The 21,163-nt window shown below is 51.6% G+C and overlaps 1 protein-coding gene across 1 annotated transcript; it reads right to left on the reverse strand.

Moving 5' to 3' along the window:
* Window positions 1-11,476: 11,476 nt before the first annotated feature.
* On the reverse strand, window positions 11,477-21,161 carry LOC136520112 (probable auxin efflux carrier component 3b). Its single transcript, XM_066513512.1, has 6 exons — window positions 19,726-21,161; window positions 19,362-19,623; window positions 19,146-19,231; window positions 18,897-19,054; window positions 18,726-18,802; window positions 11,477-11,927 (listed from the first exon to the last, which is right to left on the reverse strand). The coding sequence occupies exons 1-6, from the start codon at window positions 20,837-20,839 to the stop codon at window positions 11,858-11,860; spliced, it is 1,767 nt and encodes a 588-aa protein (XP_066369609.1). The 5' UTR covers window positions 20,840-21,161; the 3' UTR covers window positions 11,477-11,857.
* Window positions 21,162-21,163: the final 2 nt, after the last annotated feature.

Consider the following 21,163-nt stretch of genomic DNA (forward strand, 5'->3'; position numbering starts at 1 on the left):
AAAGGGATGTCGGACTCTCTTACGGCTCTCCGCCTGTCTCTGACGGAGAAGGAGCGAGAAAAGGATGGCTTGAGGGTCGATCTCGCCAAGGCCTAGGAGGTGGAGGTTTTGTCCATTGAGCAGGCCCGTAGAGCGAATGAGCTGGCCGAGGGTCTCCGGCGAGAGCTTGCCTCCGAGAAGGAATCCGCAGCAGCGGTGAGGGAGCAGCTTTCTCTGATGACGAGGCGTTTGGACTCGGTCAAACGAGTCCTTGCTGCGACCGTTGGTCACTACCGGGCCACCATTGTCGAGCTTGGAGGCGAGACCTCTGCTCCTCCGGAGGAAGACAGCATGTACGCCCTCGCCTCTTGGCTAAAACGTCATCTTGCGAAGCTCCCTGGCCTGATCAACAGTTGCACGGACTACGGGGCGCTAGCGGGAGTGGCGAACTATGCCAAACTTTTGGCACGCGGCGGGTGTACGCATACCGAAAGTATTCTGGAGGGGGCGCTGCCTGGTCCGGAGGAGCTCGGTGAGACCTCTCTTGGTTTGCGGAAAACCTTGAGAAATTTCATCGGGCACTTTTGGGCTCCATTTGGGAGATCTACTGCCCGGAAACTGGCGGATGACAAGAGGGCAAAGGTACTTATAGTCTTTGTAGTCGCCCTTTTTTTTTATGCTGCGGAGGCTTTCGTTGCTTTTGCCCCTGACATTCTAGCCTACGTTGCAGGATGCGCAGAAGGGTCTTGTGGGTAGGCCTCCGTCGGTTCCGCGCTCGGCGACTACGGTTGGTGCCTCCACCGCTAGTGGTGCTCTGGGGGGATCTACGATCGGCGGAGGCAGTGGTCGGAGGCCGCAGGTGCCATGCCCGCCCACAGTTGATGCGAGCTTCGCTCCAGGGACTTCCGTTGCGGCTGATACACCGGAGGTCTAGGCTCTTTATAGCATTTAGTTGTTCTAGCGTGTATCTCGCAGTCCAACTGGGCTTTTGTGAATAAAGTTTATTTTGTTCTAAATGGTTTTGTGGAAAATTTTAACCTTGCGCAGGTTCCGAATCGGGAGCCTACACAAGACGTTGCTCCTTTGACTCTCTACAACGACGGTATTTACGTGAGCGGAGAGCTTTGGGAGTACTGGCGTTTGGCCTTTCCTCGCAGCGTTGCGCACGACATATTTGAGTCGGTTAGGTTTGACATAGATGACGAGCGCGCTGGGTTTACTCGCACGCTCGCTTGGCGTGGACCTCCGCCACAGTAGTTAGGATTTTATTTCAAGTTGGTGTCCTGTAAGAATGTTTCTCGACGCTTTATGGAATACAAGACAAGTTCACTTTCTTGATTGTTTGTGCGGTGGCTTGAGCCCGTCGTGGTAGTTTACATATCTCGTCTAGTCCCGAGCTCATGCACCGTTGTCCTTTGCTTGGGCGATCGAGCATGATACAGAGGTGGTGGCCAGGACCTTCGCCCCATTTTTTCTCATTCTCTGTGTTTGCTTGATGGCCAGGGTAGAAGTCTCCGTAGTTTTTCGACCGGCGGAGGCATACTTGAAGTCCGCCTGGTGAGGTTTGCCGATTCGTCGTTTGATCCGGCTGGGGGTTTGGCGCAGCTTGTGCAGACGGCGGAGACTCTAGATATTTCTTTAGCTGGGTGTTTTAGCTGTCTGGAGGCATGGGTCTCCGACGCTGCACACCCATGGGACATAGTTGATCTTTGGAGATGGCAGGTTAGGTCTCCGGCGTTAGGGGGATGTTACGAGTTTTTGTGAATTATCCCCCTGCTCCCGTAGGCCTTTGCTATTCATCACCGTGCCGTAGGCCCTCTCTCTTTTCCCACTGTCTCCGATTTTATGAGTTTTCGTACAATATCTACGACCGATTTGGATATCTAAGGAGACCCCTGCCTCCATGGCTATCACTATGGCTTTTGCCTGCACTATGCCTTGCTCCCCCCTTGCGCCCTTGCGCCTTATGCTGACTGAGTTTCTTGAGGGCACGGGGGGAATCCATTTTTATAGTGGGGTGGTGGCTTTCGGGTGTTAACATTTTTGTACGTTGTTAGGTGGAACGTATCTTGGCTTTAATGGCCTGTATGTTGCCTGAATTATTTGTTCTCCTTGAGATCTTTGAAGTAAAGAGGCCTGGCGCCGTAGTGGTGGCAGTGTTTTGTCAGGCACTTTCTGTTTTTCCTGTTTCGAATGGCGGAGACCTTTTTCCTGGTTCTAGCGCCACAAATTTGTTGCCCCTGATGCTGGTTTTTTTTTGCTAAGGTCGGAGGCCTGTTCCACCGAGGTTGTTGCCTTGATGCCTGTCTTTGGTCAGGTCTTTGTCAAGGGTCGGAGGCCTTTTGGCCAAAGATTTTTGCCTTGATGCCTGACTTTGGTCAGGTCTTTGTCAAGGGTCGGAGGCCTTTTTGGCCAAAGATTTTTGCCTTGATGCTTGACTTTGGTTAGGTCTTTGTCAAGGGCGAAGGCCTGTTTGGCTATAGAGGTCGTTTCAAATTGCCCTTGCCTATGGCTGGCGCTTTGAAAGGACCTGTAGTTTTTGTTTACCGAATATTGCGGCGCCAGAGCTGGCCGCTTTCGGTTTTGGATTCTTTGTGGCGTTCTTTTGGGGAATTACCTCTTTGTACTTGTAGAGGATTTTTACATTGAGCCTGCCTCATTAAAAACCTCACCTCCACTTGGAGTTCCCCTGTGAGGAAAAGAGTGCAGGCTCTTTTACATTTTGTTTTGAATGAAGTAAAAAAAAACTAAGGTAAATGCATGTAGGGGCCTCCGCTTATATTTTGCGGAGGTTGCCCTTTGGTACATCGCCTAGATGTAGTATCTGCGAAGGCTATCAATATTCCATGTGTGGGTTGTTGTGACACCTTCGCTGTTGGTCAAGTGGAAAGAACCAGGTTGGTCTGCTACCGTTGCTGTGTATGGGCCTTCCCATTTCGGTTGCAACTTACCGACAAGTTGTGCGTTGGGTTTTCTCCTGAGTACAAGGTCTCCGTGTTTTATGTCTTTCCTTACCACCTGAGAGTCTCTCCACTTCTTGGTTTGGGACTGATATTTTGTAATGTTGTCGACTGCTTCCAGTCTGGTGGCTTCTATTATTTCTTTTGCATATTCTTCATCTTGCAACATCAGCTGACTTGTTGTGCGGAGGCTTTCGTGCTTTATTTCTTCTGGCATCATGGCCTCTTCTCCATAAAGCAGTTTGAATGGTGTGAATCCTGTTGTTCTTGAGACGGATGTATTGTGTGACCAAATAACTCTAGGTAATTCATCTATCCATTTTCCTTTGCGTAGGCCCAGTAGTGTTTTTGATATTGCTGAAAAGACTATTCTGTTTGCTCTTTCCACTACTCCATTGGACTCTAGGTGGTATACCGAGGCGAAGGCTAATTTTGTCCCTATGCTTTTGCAGAATTCTTTGAAGTTCTCTGAATCGAATTGTTTTCCATTGTCTACTGTCAAGATCCTTAGTACACCGAATCTGCAAACGATGTTCTGCCAGAAGAATTTTCTAATAGTTTCTGAGGTTATCTTCGCCAGCGGCTTTGCCTCTATCCATCTTGTGAAATATTCCACTGCCACTACTGTGAATTTGTTTCCTCCTTGGGATGGAGGTAATGGGCCGACCAGGTCCATCCCCCATCTTTGCAGCGGCCATATCGGAGGTATAAGCTGGGTCTCCGACGATGGTTTTGACTGTCCTGGAGAGAATGTTTGGCATGCTTTGCATGTTCTGACTGTCTGCTCTGCGTCTTGTATGTGTGTTGGCCAATAAAAGCCTTGCCTTATTGCCTTTGCTGATAAAGCTCTGGAGCCAATGTGCGACCCACAAATTCCTGAGTGTATTTCTTGAAGCAACTCTATGCCTTCGCTCTGCAATATGCATTTGAGGAGAGGCTGGACTACTCCCTTCTTGTACAGTACGCCATTTATGATTGTGTAATTTCTTGCCCTGGCCTGTATTCTTGCTGCTTTTGCTTCATCTTCTTCGGTGGTTTTGCCTTCTAGGAATTCTGTTATCACCTTTCTCCAATCTTCATTTTGCAATTGTAGTATGGGTTTTAGTGCCTTAGATGTCTCCGCAGTTGCCGAAGACTTTAAGATCTGGTAAAAAGTGTTTGGAGGCAGTGGCAGGTTGTTTGCCGCAGCCTTTGCCAATTCATCTGCCTCTGCATTTTCTGATCTTGGGATGTGCTTCAAGGTGAAACCCTCGAATCTCCGCTCCAAATTTCTAACAATGGATAGGTATTTGATGAGTTCTGGCTCTCTTGCTGTGTATTCTTTCTCTACTTGGCCAGTGACCACTTGAGAATCTATTTTGACTGTCAATATTTTTGCCCCTAGGGCCTTTGCTTTGCTCAGCGCTAAGATCAGGCCTTCATATTCTGCTATGTTGTTTGTTGATTTGAACTCTAGCCTTGCTGCGTATTTCAGTCTGACACCGGAGGGTGCTGTTAGGATGGCGGAGGCTCCTGCTCTAGCTTGGCCCTAGGCTCCATCCATGAATGCTATCTAGCCTTGAGTTGTTGGTTGTACCTTGGGCTCTGTCGGAGATGTCCAATCTGCTATAAAATTAGCTAATGCTTGTGATTTGATTGCTGTTCTGACAACATATGAGATTCCAAACTGTGATAGCTCTGTAGCCCATTTGCCTATTCTGTCGGAGGCTTCTTTGTTTCTAAGCAAGTCTTGTAGTGGCAGCGATGTTGGAACTAAGATTTCGTGGGCTTAGAAGTAATGCTTTAGTTTTCTTGATGCCATTAGCACTGCGTAGGCAACTTTCTCTACCTCTGTATAGTTTAGTTTGGCTCCGAACAGTGCTTCTGAGATGAAATAAACTGGTTTTTGAGTTTTGCCTGATTCTTTTTCTAGCTCGTGGACTAAGACTGCGCTGACTGCATGGTCGGAGGCCGCCACATACAACAATAGGTGGTTGTCTGCTTCTGGGACGGAGACCATCAATGAGTTTGCCAGATACACTTTCAAGTTATGAAATGTCTCCGACTGCTTGGACCCCCATTCGAAGTTGTCTCTGCCCCTCAGGGCTTGGAAGAAGGGTAGGCTACATTCTGCTGATTTTGAGATGAATCTGCTGAGTGCTGCTATTCTTCCTGTTAGCTTTTGTACTTCCTTCTTGTTTTTGGGCTCTGCCATTGCCATTATTGCTCTAGTTTTGTCCGGGTTCGCTTTGATGCATTCGCTGCTTATGATATAACCGAGCATCTTCCCTTTTGTGACTCCGAATATACATTTCTCTGGGTTGAGGCAGAGGCCAGCTGTCCTGAGGTTGGCGAAGGTCTCCTATAAGTCGGAGACATGATCATCCTTGTTCTTGCTCATGACCACTATGTCATCGACATAGGCTATAATGTTTCTATCTAGCTGTGATCCCAAAACCTCCTTTGTCATTCTGGCAAAGGTTGCTCCGGCATTCTTGAGTCCCTCTGGCATTCTGGTGTAGCAGTATGTCCCGAATGGGGTGGTGAAATTTGTCTTGTCTTCGTCTTCTTTTTTCATCTAGATTTGGTGATACCCAGAGAAACAGTCTAGGAGAGAGAACCTCTGGCATCTAGCTGCCTTGTCGACGGAGGCATCTATTCTTGGCAATGGGAAAGGGTCTTTCTTGCAAGCTTTATTCAGATCTGTGAAATCTATGCACATTCTCATTTTGCCATTTTTCTTTGGTACCAAGACTACATTTGCAAGCCATTCTGAATACTTGACTTCCCTGATCACTTTTGCATCTAGCAGTCTTTGCACCTCCGCCTTTGCTGCCAGGATTCTGTCCTCTGATATTTTTCTCTATTTCTGCTTTCTTGGTCTCATGTTTTCATTGATATCCAGTTCATGCTGTATGATGTCCCTGCTGACTCCCTGGAGGTCGGAGGCTGACTAGGCGAAGATGTCCTTGTTTTTTACTAGGGTTGCCATGAGCTCTTCCTCTTCTGCCTTGCACAATTTTGAGCTGATTGTTACTTTTCTGTCTGGTAACTCTTTTTCTAGAGGGATCAGCTTTGTCTCTTCTTGACCTGCCATATCTGTTTCTCCTTTGGGCATGTCCGGAGGCTCTAGTTCTTTGTTCACCGACTCGACTGCATTGATGTTTCTTTGGGCTCTATAGATAGCTTTCTCTATGTTTCTTGCTTCTTTTTGGCTACCTCGGACGGTGATAATACCATGGAGTGCTGGTATTTTCATGCACAGGTAGGCCATATGCAGGGCTGCGTTGAATTTGGTTGTGAATCCTCTGCCCAAGATGACATTGTATGGGTAATATAGATCGACGACGTCGAAAGTTATGTACTCTGTTCTGGCATTCGCTTGGGTTCCGAACGACACTGGGAGTGAGATTTTTCCTAATGCTTGTATCTACTTGCCTCCGAATCCTATTAAAGGGGATTCGGAGGGCTGTAGTTGATTTCTGCTGAGCTTCATTTGGTTGAAGGTATTTGCGAAGATTATATCTGCTGAACTACCAGTGTTGATCAGTATTCTGCTTATCTCCCATGCTGCTATGTTTGTCTTGATCACCATTGCGTCTGCGTGAGGGTAGCTCTCTAGCTGGAGATCTTCTTCTGTGAAGGTGATTGGGACTCTGGACCAATCTATGTGTTTCGCCGGGCCTTGGACTGCTACATTGTTTACCAGGCGGAGGTGATCCTTTTTCTGCTTTTTCGTTTGAAACTCCATTGATGATCCTCTGGCGATTGGCAATATCATGCCTATTGTTGGCAGTGCTCTTATATGGGGAGATTTTGGGTTTATGTAGGTCAGGCTTGCCTCCGACCTGTAGTTGCCCGCCGGAGGCTGCTGCGAAGGTGATGACCACCATGCTGGTAGGAAGTTTGGGTAATAGGCAAAGGCCAGTGTGGAGGGATGTATTTGGGTTGCGTTTAGCGCTGGGTACATTGGGCAGTACTGCTGGTGGCTAGTTGTGTATGTGGTGTTGACCTCTCTTGCGCTCTGCTGTGTCGGAAGTTGGGCAGTCTGCTTGTTCTTCATCCTTTCTTGTGTTTCTTTTGTCTCCAGACAATCTTTGGTGATGTGCCCTGCGTTTTCGTCGTGAAAAACGCAATATGGCCTGCGTTGTTTCTGGCTTTGGTTTCTGTTCTAGTTTTTGCCTTGGTAACCTTGCCAACCTTGGTTCCTTGTCTGGCTCTTTGGCCGTGTTGGCGCTGCCTGTTGCCCTTGCTCGGGGTGGGGTTGACCCTCGATACTGAGCACTTGCCCATGGCCTGGCTTCTGATTTGATACATTCTGGTTCGTATAGGATTTCTGGGAATTTTTGCTGTTGTTTTGTTGTCTGTTTTGACCTTGCTCCTCTAGCCTCTTGCGTAGGTCATTGTCTGATCTGCAGTACTTCTCAAACTCGTCATACAACTACTGAATGGAGGTTGGTTTCTCTCTTGCTAAGTGTGTTGCGAATGGCCTGATTCGGAGGCCTTTGATCGCTGCTTCAATGGTGATCTCGTCTGGGACATCTGGTGCCTTCGCCTTTAGTTGCACGAATTTTCAAAAGTAGTCATGTAGTGTCTCTCCCTGCATTTGCTTGCACTGAAACAGATCTGTGGAAGTCAACGACTGTGCTGTTAGCCCTTTGAAGTTTGCCAATATCTTGTCCCGGAGGTTCTCCCAAGAATAGACTGTACTTGGTTTGAGCATAGAATACCAAGCCAGCGCGTCGCCTTCAGCTGCAATGACAAATGACTTTGCCAAGACGACGTCATCTCCGCCGGTGGAGGCTACTGCTGCCTCGTAACTCATAATGAACTGATGGGGGTCAGTCTTTCCGTTGAACTTGGGTAGTGTGATTGGCTTGTACGTTGTTGGCCATGGCGACTGTTGTATGCGTTCAGATAGTGGGGACTTAGGATCGATAGGCCTCCGCATCACCTGAGATGGCATCGTCGGCTGGCTGATCACTGGCGTAGAACCTTGAAGCATGGTTGCAGTTGGTGTTGCTGCGGAGGCTGGGATTGCGGAGGTTGTCGCTGGTACTACATGCTGCATACTTAGTATCTCAGCATGTAGGACTGCCAACTGCTGCCTTATTTCTGCTGCTTGTGCTGACGCTTGAATAGCTTGCTGATTAGCTGCGAATGCTGCTGCCATTCTGTCCCTCTCTTGTTGCGCTCTTTGCAACTGTGCTTGCAGCTGTTGCAGTTCTTGCTCGAGTGTTGTGGCTGAGTTTGGTTGGGCCTCCGGATCTTGAATCTCTCGGTCTTGGGGTTCCGGTGGTTGACCCTGGGCATCTGCTCTGGTGTCATCCTCCGCTGGCGAGGTTGCGTAGGCGCTACGGATGTTGCACCTAGGCCTTTCTTGCTGACCCGTGGTCACTGCTGCTCTGGTGGTGGTCTTTCTTTTCCCTGCCATCGTTGGTTTGCCTTGGCCCAACCACGGTGGGCGCCAATGTTGAAACTAGCGGTTTCAAACTACATGGAAGAGACCGAGGCCTTCGCCCGCCGGACGGTCGGCCTCGGGTAGAGGCTCGGGATAAGAACGATAAGGGGGAGAGTGGTGAGTAAGGGAATGACACGGAAAGCTATGGTTTCATTAATTCGTCCACCAACCAACTTCCACGGTTACAAGTGTCCCCTATTTATAGGACTCAACTACTACATAACAGAATTTATTACAATGCCCCTCAACTACTACAGTACATTCCTGGAATATTCCGCCGCTAGCCTCTTGTTCGCAGGGCAATCCTACCATACCGTCTTCAAGTGATGGGCTTCCATGAGCAGCCGGCCCACTGTAGCTCGGTCTTCGGCCCAAAGGCCTGGGTCCCCGGCGCTAGCCTTCATCTCCCGGGGCGCGTCGCTACCTTGGCGGGTCTCCGCCGGACAGTCGGAGACATTACCCGCGGGTCTTCGCTCGGCCGCGCGGGGGCCATGGTTCTCGCCGCTGGCCTCCGCCTTCAGGGGCGCGCCGTTGCCTTGGAGAATCTTCGCCAGTCCGGGCGGAGGCATCATTCGTAGGTCTCTGCCCGGCCGCTGGCCTCCGCCCTCAGGGGCGCGCCGTCGCCTTGGAGAGTCTCCGCCGGTCCGGGCAGAGGCATCATTCGTAGGTCTCTGCCCGGCCGCTGGCCTCCGCCCTCAGGGGCACGCCGTCGCCTTGGAGAGTCTCCGCCGGTCCGGGCGGAGACATCATCCGTAGGTCTCCGCCCGGCCGCGCAGGGGCCATGCTGGCGCGCTCGTGCGGACCGCGAGCGCCTGCGCTTGAGTACCTGCGCACACTTAGGCAAGATCGTTTGTTTGATTAGTTTAGAGATAAGGCGGACTCCGCCCGTAATACCGGAGACGCCCGCCTGAGCGGTCGGCGGGATGCGTGCCTGGCCTTGGCGGAGTCCACGATAAAAAGGAGATTCAGCACCCTTCGAGCATAGCCGGGAAAGTTCCTTTAGTCAGCGCCGGGTCTCCGCCCTAAGACGCTCGAAGACGCCTTGGCGACACCCCACTGTCGGGGGCCTTCGCCACCCGCCAAAGCCATGTTACAACATAAAACACTTAAAATATAAGCTTGCAACATGTTGTTTCAGCGCAACATCTCCTTGCTGCTTGGGACAATGGAGACTCGTCGTCGTGTGGAGTTCACTGGTGTAGAGCTCGCCGGTGGCGCGTACCTCGCCGCTTTTGGTGGAGAAGGCCGCGGCGGGTCTCCACACTGTGCGGGTGGAGCGCGAGCTATGCTTGGGCGAGTTCCATCTTGGCTGTCGCGAGATGCGCACGGGCGAGTTCTGGGCGAGTTTGCCCCAGCCACGGCGAGCTAGGCAGGTGGAGCGTGAGATGTGTGCGGGTGGTTCCGCCGGGGCTGCCGTGAGCTGCACGCGAGCGAACTCCACCCTAGCTGTGGCGAGCCGGCGAGCTGGGCAGCCTCCGCCCTGGCTCAGATGAGCGTGGGCAGCCGCGGCGAGCACGGGATGAGTGCGGGCGGCCTCCGCCCCGTTCGGCCGCCATGAGCTCCATGGGTGGAGCGTGTGCTCTGCTTCGGTGATTTTTTTAGACTGCAGAGACGAATGGATATGGGGGACATTTGGGGTGAAGTCACGGCCCATCCATGGAAACGTCCGAGCATACGGACGCCCTTTTTCAAGAATTACAAAAAAAAAGACCATGTCCATGCCGACAAGGGCCATAATTGAGGATATTTTCCTAATTAAAGAAAAATATTTATACATCTTCTAAAATCTTGGTCAAACCCATTTTGAGTTTGACAAAAAAAAATACAAAAACTATACGTGATTTACAATACTAAATAAGTGCAATTAGATTTGTTATAAAATATATTGCATGGTGTACGTACATTTATTTTTTTAGAATTACACAGTACAAGGTAAACGCCTACAACACGCACGTACACCCACCCCTATGAATACACGTACACAAACACTACACCTATGAGCACCTCCAAACGATTGAGCCGGTAAATCTTGAGATTTATGAAGTCACCATAGGCACCTCGTTGTCGTGTTGTAAATATTAATACTTTCCTATAATCTTAGTCTGACTAATGATAGAGCTAGAATTGCATCTTTTTTTTTTTGGTCGGGGTGAGTATTCAGCTAGGAACAGTACGGATGAAAATAACATTTTCGGTGTGCCACGATATGATTGTGTACCACAGTACCAGTAGCTGACATAATTAATTAGTCAAGTATGGGAATTTGAGAAAGTGTTTAATTAATGTGGTTACAAAACATGTCTAGTCTGCCACGAGATTGTGAACACATGTGGAAAAACTTTTAAAACAAATTACACGTCAAAATAGCTTTCAGATATGCATTGTGAGGGTACTGCACCAAAAAAATATAGAGACCACATGTGTGGACAGGCTTCCTGCCACAGCAAATCCAAACTTCGTTGCAGCGTCATTTGCCACGAACCTATTCGCTTGGCTCTTCTAGTGAACTCATTGATCTTGGCCATGAGGTTCCAAGGGCGGTTGCTCGATCAGTTGTGTGATCCATAGATCAAACCAACGGCAAGCATGGTTATTACAACCCACAATTTTTTTTTCTTAAAAAGGTGTTTCCGTAACTTTTCTTTTTATAGAAAGTGGCGAAGTTACCGTAACAAATTTTGTACTTCCTGCATTTCAGATTGTAAAATATTTTGGTTTTTCTAAATATATTGCTCGTACTATGTACCTAGATAAATATTATATTTAGATACATTACAAAAACTATGTATTTAAAAAGCCATAACATATTACCATTTAAAACAGTGAAGTTATATAACATTTGGTGGAACAAAATTTATCACCATAATTTCTTTGAAAGTTCTAAAATTATACTCGTAACTTTTGCGTAAACATTATGGAACAAAACTTATCACCATATTTTTTTATCATAATTTTTTATAGTTTTTTACGTAATTTTATGGATAACTTAGTACGGCAACTTTTCTATATTACCTTTATAACCTAATTCTTATTCATAACTGTTGGCAGACAAACCTACCATAACAATCTGTCAACACAAATTTTCTGGCATATTTTTTGTGTAATAAGTTTACGAATAACTAACTTATACACATACGTTTTTTGGTCTAACTATATTTTTTACATCATTTGTTCCGGGAAATTTTCTAAATCTAAAAAATATGTCCGTAGTATATAGAAGAAAAAAAATGTGTTAATATACAAAAATTAAAAGAAAAAGGAAGAAGAAGAAAAAAGGGTGAAAACTGCAAGTACTCGAGCGACTCACTCCAACTAGACACAGCGCCGGGAGGGGAAGAGAGAGAGAGAGAGGTGGGCTCTGTTGGGAACAGCCGCGCGCAGAGGCGCGTTCGGCCCGGGCGAACGGCCGCCAATCTAGATTCGCAACATGTCAGCTGGCTTTGGAACGGTCGTTGTTGCTTGGACACCATCACACCATTCACAGTAGTCCGAGAATGATATAGTAGACCAAGGCGATGGGAAGAGCGATTAGCATGCCAAATATGACCCTGAAAAAAAAGAATGGAAACATATGAATCACAACTACGTGTCAGCACTCCACCAGCTGACCCACATCCAGCGTCCCGCTCCTCGGCTTCGTTACCTGACGGCCGTCCGGCAACAGATGAGCTCGGCTCGGATGGGCTACAATCAGGCCGTCCGCAAAGGCCCAGATCGGTGAACCCACGCTACTACGGGCCGACCTGGGTGACCAAGTGAACCAGCTCTGAAGATGCGTGTGTGCGCGTCTTACTATACAGTCTAGTGTCTTCTCGTGGAAGGGGTTATCATCTATTGTAATGAACAAACCATCTACTACTAAGAACTCGTCGTCTATTCCAGCTCCTTTGCTGTGCTTCCCTGCCTACATTCCAATTCCTCTGTTCCTTCCTAATCTGTTGTTAACAAAATTGGTATCCAGAGCCTACGAATTCCTCAGCCTACCCTCTCCACCCACCCGCAATTCTCCTCGTTCCTTCCGTCTTGATCTGGTACCGTAATCCCCGACGGCAGGTCGATCTGTTCTTCGCCCTTGCGGTGTTCATCATGAGGTCCCGTAGGTCCGCGCCAAGGTTGGTGTGGTCGACGGTCGTGACACGGTGAGTAACCCTGGAGCCACATCAAATTGATCACGAGCATTTCACTCGCTTCCGCAAGCAATTGGGCTCCATGGATCCCAACTTCCAGCTCCTGCTCGATGAGATCAAGTCCGTGAAGACCGCTGTGAACGGTGTCGAGAGTCGTGTCGACGCCGTGGAGACGTCACTGGGCAGCCGGATCACCGCCATGGACCGCTCCATCTCCGACCGATTCGGGTGTGTGGAGGATGCCGTCAGGGTGTTCGACGGTTGGAAGCCTACCGTGGACGCGTCCGTGGAGGAGCTCCGATCCGAGATCGGCACCCTGCGCAAGCAGGAGGGTGCGATCGAGAAGATGCGGGAGGAGATGACGGCGTTGTGCAAGTCCCTGAGCCATGTGGTGCTCGACACCTCACCGGCCATGCCCGCCGGCATCCTGTCGCAACCGTTGGTGACCGCGGCGACTTCATCCGCCGGGCACCCAAACACAGGCCCCTCTGCGGGGCACCGCGTCGAAACACATCGCCGGGAGTTTGAGTCCCTGACTCCACTCCCGGTCAAGCGTACGCTCGATCTCAAGCCCCACCCACTTCCCCAACCCAATTCTCGTTTGCGACGTACTCTGTCGAGTTCACATATAGATACTGATGGGCGTTTGTTTTTTGGGGAAATCAACGGAGTTCATGACCAGCATACGCAGTTGGGTCCTCAGTATTCCAGCAGCAAGCTGCCGAAGTTCAACTTTCTGGTGTTCACAGGCGAGAACCCCAAGCTATGTATTACCAATTGTAAAGATTATTTTGAGCTCTATTCTGTGGAACCGCACATGTGGATCAAGGCGGAAACTATGAACTTGTCTGGTGTGGCACGGTGGGTATAACCTCTGGACCATCGTGGGCGCCGGTACAGTTGGGAACAATTCTGTAAGTTGGTGCTTGACCGTTTTGGTAAGAGTCGGTATGAGACACTGATTCGTCAGTTGTTCAGGATTCGTCAGACTTCCACTGTGAAGGACTATATTGATCGGTTTGCGGAATTGGTTGATCAGTTGTTGGCTTATACCTGCAATACAGATCCATTGTTCTTTGCCATGCGTTTCATGGATGGGCTCCGTGAGGCCATACGAAGTGCAGTTCACATGCAGCTACCCACTTCTCTGGATGATGCCTATGTTTTTAGCACTGTTGCAGTAAGAATTGTTGGATTCGGGCCGCCGCAAGGAGGGACACCGCCCAGACCTTTACACCACATCCAGGTTTCTGGGTAACAGACCAATGCCAGCACCACCCAATGCTGACAAAACAGACAAGACCGACAAGCCTGTGACAACCCCAGGTCCTGAACGGCGTGGCCGGGGAGTGGAAGACCGGCTCAATACTCTACGCTCTTATCGCCGAGTGCGTGGCCTCTGTATTCACTGTGGCGAGAAGTGGTCACGGGATCATCGTTGTTCAGAGAACATTCAGTTGCATGTACTTCAGGAGTTCTGGGATATTTGCCACAATGAGGAGTGTTCTGATGAAGAGCATCCTGAGGAGGAACCTGCTGATGCGCTTAGCTATATCTCTTGCTGCACTGAATGGCCACACAGCAGTGAGTACCATGCAGTTCCACGGGACAGTGCAGGGCGTGCCGGCCAAGATTTTGTTGGATTCCGGAAGTTCCGATACATTCGTAAGTATTGACTTCAGCTCCAAGTTGTCAGGCCAGTCTCATTTGCCTGTACCTCTGCGTGTTAAGATCGCTGACGGCCAGATACTGGATTGCTCTAGTCAGTTTGCTCAGCTTGAGTGGTCTGTTCAGGGTGTTGCTTTCATTCAGATGCTAAGATATTGCCATTAGCTCATTATGACCTCATCATTGGTGTGGATTGGTTGGTTCAGTATAGTCCGACGCAAGTTGATTGGGCTCAGAAGTGGTTGTTCACTCCCTATGAATATATATGTCCATGCAGCCCGTAGCCCGACGGCACGGCCCAAAGCACGGTTTTTTGGCTAGGCCCAATCACGGCACGGCCCGGTATTGTACGGGCCCAGGCCAGCACGGCCCGATGCATAGGGCCGTGTCTGGGCCGCACCCCAAGCACGCAGGCTGGCACAGCATGGCCCGACATATACTAGCAGGCCCGATGACTTGGGCGGCCTGGTAAAAGCCCCCTGCGCACAATCTCCTAACCCTAAATTTTATTCCCTTCCCTCCCCATCCCCCGCGCCGCACGCGAGTCGCGACTCGCGAGTCACCGCCCGTGACTCCTTCCCTTCCCTCGCTTGCCCGGTGCCTCGAACTCTGCCCCCGACTCCTCAAGCTCCTTCGTGCGGGCGGCTCCTCGCTTTGCTCCGCGCCTCCTCCCCCGCTCCTCCGAGGACGAGGGCTCCGTGGCTCCTCTCCTCGCTCCCTTCTTCGTGTTCCCTGCCCCATGGATGGCGGCGCTCCTTCGCACAGGCGGCGGCGCATGGAAGTGGCAGCGCTTGGCCACGACGACGAGGCGTCGAGGCCTCGGTGGCTCTCTCCCACTCCCTTGCGACGCGGCAGCGGCACTCCCCCATGCCTCGACTCCTTCGCGACGCGACGGCAGCGTTACCCCGCGCCTCAGATCCTCCCTCCCTTCTTTCTGACACGGGCCTCAGGCTGGCCCAGCCTGCTGGAGACGCCGTGCTTATCGGGTCAGCCTGGCCCAAAAATCGGCCCGAGGGGTCGTGCCTGGGCCGGCGGCCAGGCACGCAACACGACCTCGGCACGGCCTGGCGGCCCAACATGCCGTGCCGGCCTGACCCCCTCCAAGACATGCCTGGCACGGGCCCATGCCGTGCCGGACCGGGATGACCTGTTGGCCATCTATACCTATGAAGGAGCTTCACGAGCATTGCAAGGAGAATTGACAACTCTTCGTCCGGGTACAGTTGTTCAGGTCACCGCTCTCGCAGCTGACAAAAATAGCATTGACCCTCCTTCTCAGATACCGGCCATTTCGCAGCTTCTGCAGGAATACCAGTCCATGTTTGACCCACCCCAAGGGTATCCTCCCGAGCGTGCTTTTGCTCACGAAATTCCATTGGTACCAAGTTCTGCTCCAGTCAATGTCCGACCTTATCGCTATCCTCCGGCAGTCAAAGATGAGATTGAGCGCCAAATCTCTGAAATGATCAACTCTGGTATTGTGCAGCCCAGTCACAGTCCTTTTTCCTCCTCGGTTCTTCTAGTCAAAAAGAAGGATGGAACATATCGGTTTTGTGTGGATTTTCGTCATCTGAATGCAATTACTGCCAAAACTAAGTACCCTGTGCCCGTCATAGAGGAATTGCTGGATGAGCTGCATGGAGCGTCTTGGTTCGCCTGTTTGGATTTAACTGCAGGATATCACCAGATTCGATTGAAACACGGTGAAGAGCCTAAGACTGCATTTCAGACGCACACTGGTCAGTATGAATTTCGTGTCAAGGCATTTGGATTGACAGGGGCACCAGCTACCTTCCTGAAGGCGATGAACATTACATTGGGTCCCTTGTTGCGCAAGTGTGTGCTCGTCTTCTTTGACGATATCCTGATCTTTAGTCAAACGTTGGAAGAACATATTGAGCATGTGCGACTTGTTCTACAGCTGCTCCAACGTGACCAATGGCAAGTCAAATTATCGAAGTGTGTCTTTGCTCAGCGCATGTTGCGTTATCTAGGGCATGTTATTTCAGAGCAAGGCATTGCCACTGATCCTGAGAAGGTTTAGGCTGTGTTGAGTTGGCCAGCACCTACATCTGTTAAGGAGTTACGCAGCTTTTTGGGTTTGGCCGGCTATTACCATCGCTTTGTGCGTCACTTCGGTATGATTTCCAGACCTCTCACTGATCTCCTTAAGAAAGGCGCTATGTTTGTGTGGACTTCGGTTCAGGATCAGTCTTTTACTGCTCTGAAGACTGCTCTGACGTCGGCTCCTGTGTTGGCGCTACCTGATTTCTCCAAGCCCTTCGTCATTGAAACGGATGCCAGTGGCAGGGTGTTGGCGCGGTCCTGATGCAGCAAGGTCATCCATTAGCGTTCTTGAGCAAGTCTTTGAGCCCTCGCTTGCAAGGTCTGTCCACATACGAAAAAGAGTATCTAGCAATATTGATGGCAGTTGAACAATGGCGTAGCTATTTGCAATTGGCTGAGTTTCAAATTTTGACCGATCACAAGAGCCTCGTGCAATTGGAGGAGCAACGTCTTCATACACCGTGGCAACAAAAAGTTTTCACCCGGTTGTTGGGTCTGCAGTACAGAATCGTCTATCGAAAGGGAGCTGATAATGGGGCTGCGGATGCGTTGTCATGAGCTCCAGTAGTGCAGTGTGAGGCATTGACTGTGTGTCAACCACAGTGGTTGCTAGAGGTTCTGCAGACTTATGAGCATGACCCAGTGGCTCAGGAATTATTGACCAAACTCCGTGTTGATTCTACCGGTACTCCTCACTATACACTAAGAGATGGGCTCATTCGGTATAAGGGCCGTCTGTGGATTGGGAATGATACAGAATTGCGCAAGCGTCTGCTCCATGCTATGCATTCCAGCGCAATCGGCGGTCACAGTGGAATTCCAGTTACTTACCGCCGTGCTAAACAGCATTTTGCTTGGCCAGGTATGAAGTCTGTCATTCATGCTTTTGTATCTGAATGCCAAGTGTGCCAGCAGGCCAAACCAGATCACAGTAAGTTACCCGGTCTTCTTCAACCATTGTCAGTGCCTGCGTGGAAGGTGGTGTCTTTGGATTTTGTCGAAGGCTTGCCGTTGTCGGAAGGGTATAACTGCATTTTGGTGGTAGTGGATCTCTTCACAAAGTATGCACACTTTTTGAGCCTTCGCCATCCATTCACAGCTGCTGCAGTGGCCAAGCTGTTTATCTCTCAAGTTTATCGTCTTCATGGTATGCCCACTGCCTTGGTTTCAGATCGTGATAAGATCTTCACTAGTGCGCTGTGGCGGGAGTTGTTCAAATTGGACAAGGTGGAACTATATATGAGCACTGCTTATCATCCTCAATCCGATGAGCAGACAGAACGCGTCAATCAATGCCTTCTTGCGCTGCTTTGTTCATGCTTGCCCACGGCAGTGGCATCAGTGGTTGGATTTGGCAGAGTTTTGGTATAACACCAGTTTGCATTCGGCGCTTGGTCGCTCACCTTTTGAAGTGCTTTATGGATATGCTCCCTCCCATTTTGGCATTAGTCCTGCAGATGAGCAACCGATCACGGATATTGCCAGCTGGTTACAAGACCGTGAACTGATGTCTGCAGTCATCCGGCAACATTTGCTTCGCGCCAAGCAGCGCATGAAGCGTTATGCAGATGGTCATCGCTCCGAGCGTCAGTTCCAGGTCAATGATTGGGTGTTCTTGAAATTACAGCCTTATGTGCAGTCGTCAGTTGCTGACAGAAGTAGCCAGAAGCTTGCCTTCAAATTTTTTGGGCCCTACAAGGTGCTAGAGTGTGTTGGCACTGTCGCATACAGGCTTGAGCTCCCGTCTTCTTCCTCGGTGCATCCAGTATTCCATGTGTCGCAACTTAAGAAGGCGGTGGGTGCTCGCCACACGGTTACTTCAACCCTGCCACCGGCGTCTGCTAAATAGAGTATACCAGAACGCATTCTCCAGCATCGTCAGGTGCCTTGCGGTAAGAAGTTCATTCAGCAAGGGCTTATTCAGTGGACTAATCTTCCAGTTTCATTGGCTACTTGGGAGGACCTGGAGTTCCTACAGCAGCAGTTCCCTCGTGCCAGCTTGTGGCGGCAACATGGCGCGCAAGGGAGGGGGAATGTCAGCACTCCACCAGCTGACCCTGATCCAGCATCCGGCTCCACGGCTTCGTTACCTGACGGCCGTCCGGCAACAGATGAGCTCGGCTCGGATGGGCTACAGTCAGGCCGTCCGCAAAGGCCCAGATCGGTGAACCCACGCTACTACGGGCCGACCTGGGTGACCAAGTAAACCAGCTCTGAAGATGCGTGTGTGTGCGTCTTACTATATAGCCTAGTATCTTCTCGTGGAAGGGGTTATCATCTATTGTAATGAACAAACCATCTACTGCTAAGAACTCGTCGTCTATTCCGGACCCTTTGCTGTGCTTCCCTGCCTAGATTCCAATTCCTCTGTTCCTTCCTAATCTGCTGTTAACACTACGCTTATGCTACACTGAAGCACAGCTCACTGATGACAACCCTGCAAAGCAACAGAACGAAGGGGGCTAGTTGTTTGGCTTGGTTTACCCGGTGCAAAGAACGGCGGCGTGCAGATTGTACTCCTTGGCGAACACAAAGGGCACAATTCCTTGCGGCAGAGCGGCCTACCAACACATATGTGCATACAAAATCAGCGCTATTTTTGGCTGTCACAACGTGTAAACCAAAAGCCTTAACACAGAAATTAAATATAGTTACCTGAACAATGGCGACGCGCAGGAGCGTGCCTCGGAGGCCGACGGCGGCGGCCGTGGCGGCCATGACGGCGGGGCCGAAGAGGAAGCGAATCGCCATGGTGACGGCCGCGATGGTGTTTCCGCAGGCGATGATCTTGGGCTGCACGGCCATGAAGAGCCCTGGGCAGGCAGCAAAAGAATTATTGCAGGATAGGATAGCCACCAACATGTGTGTATTACTAGTTGGGAAGACATGGAGGTGACAACTCACCTAAGCTAAACATGGCCATCCCTAGCCCTGCATCGGAGAGTATGCTGACGGAGTTCTTCACTAAGGCTGGCATTGCGACGTGGAATCTGCAGGAACAGATCCGATACGATAATGCAATACGAGGCGTTTTTTATTTGTTCTTTCTGAAATAAAATTCAGATGCAGAAAACGAAAAAAATATATACTAGCATCGCGACCAAGAACTTGATGGATTACCGGAACGAGATGAGAGACCAAGTGAGGCCGACAACGCTGGCGTACGTGTTGGGGTTGCGGATCAGCCGCCGCCACACCATCGTGACGATCAGCCGCATCATCACGCCGGCCGGTGCCGCCGTTTGCTGCCCTCCCGCTCCGCCGGCGTCCTGCTTGGCGTCCTTCCGCTCCTCCTCCGTCGACCCGGACTCCAGCTTCGCCAGCGCGTCCTGCCCGGCGTCCGCCGGGAAGGCCGTGACGACGCGCTCCCCCGGCCGCATCGCTGAAACAAACAAAACCCCGTACGTACGCAATCGCATGCGCCGACCATCAGTGCTTGCACGTTTATCTATGTATTTGCTTCAATTGTTCACCTGTGACTGACCTCTAGGGGGCGCCTCGGAGGGCACCAGCCGGCGGGAATCCATGCCGCGGTGGAGGTCGCCGCCGTGGAACACGGGCAAGCCGCGCACCTCCGACGTCGTGGACGCGCCGGAGCTCCACTCGATCATGTGCACGTCCCTGGGGTCGTTGCTGGGCGCCACCGTGGCGGCCGATCCAGCCCGCACCGCTTGCTCGTCGAAGCTCGACGGGCGCGGCGTCGGGTGCAGGGAGAAGAGGTCCGCCGCGCCGAAGCTCGACATGCGCAGCGACGACGCGCCGTGCGGTGGCGCGGCGGCGGCCCAGCCGATGTCGGCGTGCGCGATGCCGCTGGACCCCCTCGGGGTGGCGTTCCGTGACGACCTCACCGAGTATATCTCCACGCCCGTCAGGTTGGACGGCCGCGGCGTCGCGGCGGCGGCCGCCAGGGATCGCCGTGACGCCGACGTGGACCGGCGCACGACGAGGCGCATCCTGCCGTCCGGCGCCACCTCGGCCTGCGCCTCCGCCTGGCTTCCGGCCAGCGACACCACGTCCGGGTCCACGCGCACGTCGGCGATGCACGCCGCCGCGGTGCCGGCCAGGAACTGACCCGCGATGAGCAGCCGCGCGGCGCGGAACTCGAAGAGGACGAGCAGGAGGGTGTACCACACGATGCACTGGAGCACAACCACCTGCACCAGGAGGTCGCCCGAGTACTGCCCGTACATGGCCACGAGGAGCGGGATCCCCATGATGAGCGTGTTGGGCAGCGTGGCCAGGGAGAAGAGCGTGATGGACAAGTCGAACGGCTCCCACTTCGTCCCGCCGGCCGCCGCGGCGCCGCCGCAGCGCGCGGTCGGGAGGTACGACCAGACGGCGAGCGCGGCGAGGACGAGGACCTTCTGCAGCGTGTCGGCGGCGATGAAGCGGAGGTTCATCACGTAGGGGTCGCTGGTGGAGATGCAGTGGAAGGAGAGGAGCGGCACGGCGAAGACGGCCACGAAGCGGTTGATGCCGGAGCACTGGTCCGGCGTCAGCACGCCCCACCACCGCACGGAGCCGTACGCCAGGACCATTGCCACGTACAGCGGCACCACCGCGCATAGCACCGTGTACAGGTCGTGCCACGAGATCATGGCGGCCGGCGGCGTGGCGGTCGATCGACGGGAAGTCTCAATCTGCCGATACTCTTGGGGTTCGGAGCAGGGAGCGGGAGGTTTGTTGAGTGATGAGTCTGGTTGGTCGAGAGAGACTGTGAACGAGTCAGTTGCATTGCATTCGCATGCGAAGAGGCAGGCAGTTTTGTGATGGACCGACTACTATTAGCTTTGTGATGGCCACCACTCGCGCTCCTCCGATCCTCCGGCAACCTCCGCAAGGGCGGCGCCGTCGCCGTCAGGGAGAGCAAGGAGGTCAACGACACAGCGACCAACGACATGGGCTGGCCCGAGCGCGTACTG

Source organism: Miscanthus floridulus, chromosome 18 (genome assembly GCF_019320115.1).
Source record: "Miscanthus floridulus cultivar M001 chromosome 18, ASM1932011v1, whole genome shotgun sequence".
Taxonomy (NCBI): Eukaryota; Viridiplantae; Streptophyta; class Magnoliopsida; order Poales; family Poaceae; genus Miscanthus; species Miscanthus floridulus.

Coding starts and splice junctions, on each gene's coding strand:
- LOC136520112 (XM_066513512.1), bottom strand. CDS start 20,839: ATGATCTCGTGGCACGACCTGTACACGGTGCTATGCGCGGTGGTGCCG. Junction 18,803..18,896: donor TGCGCGTCGCCATTGTTCAG/GTAACTATATTT, acceptor ATGTGTTGGTAG/GCCGCTCTGCCGCAAGGAAT. Junction 11,928..18,725: donor GCCGCCGTTCTTTGCACCGG/GTAAACCAAGCC, acceptor CTTTTTTTTCAG/GGTCATATTTGGCATGCTAA.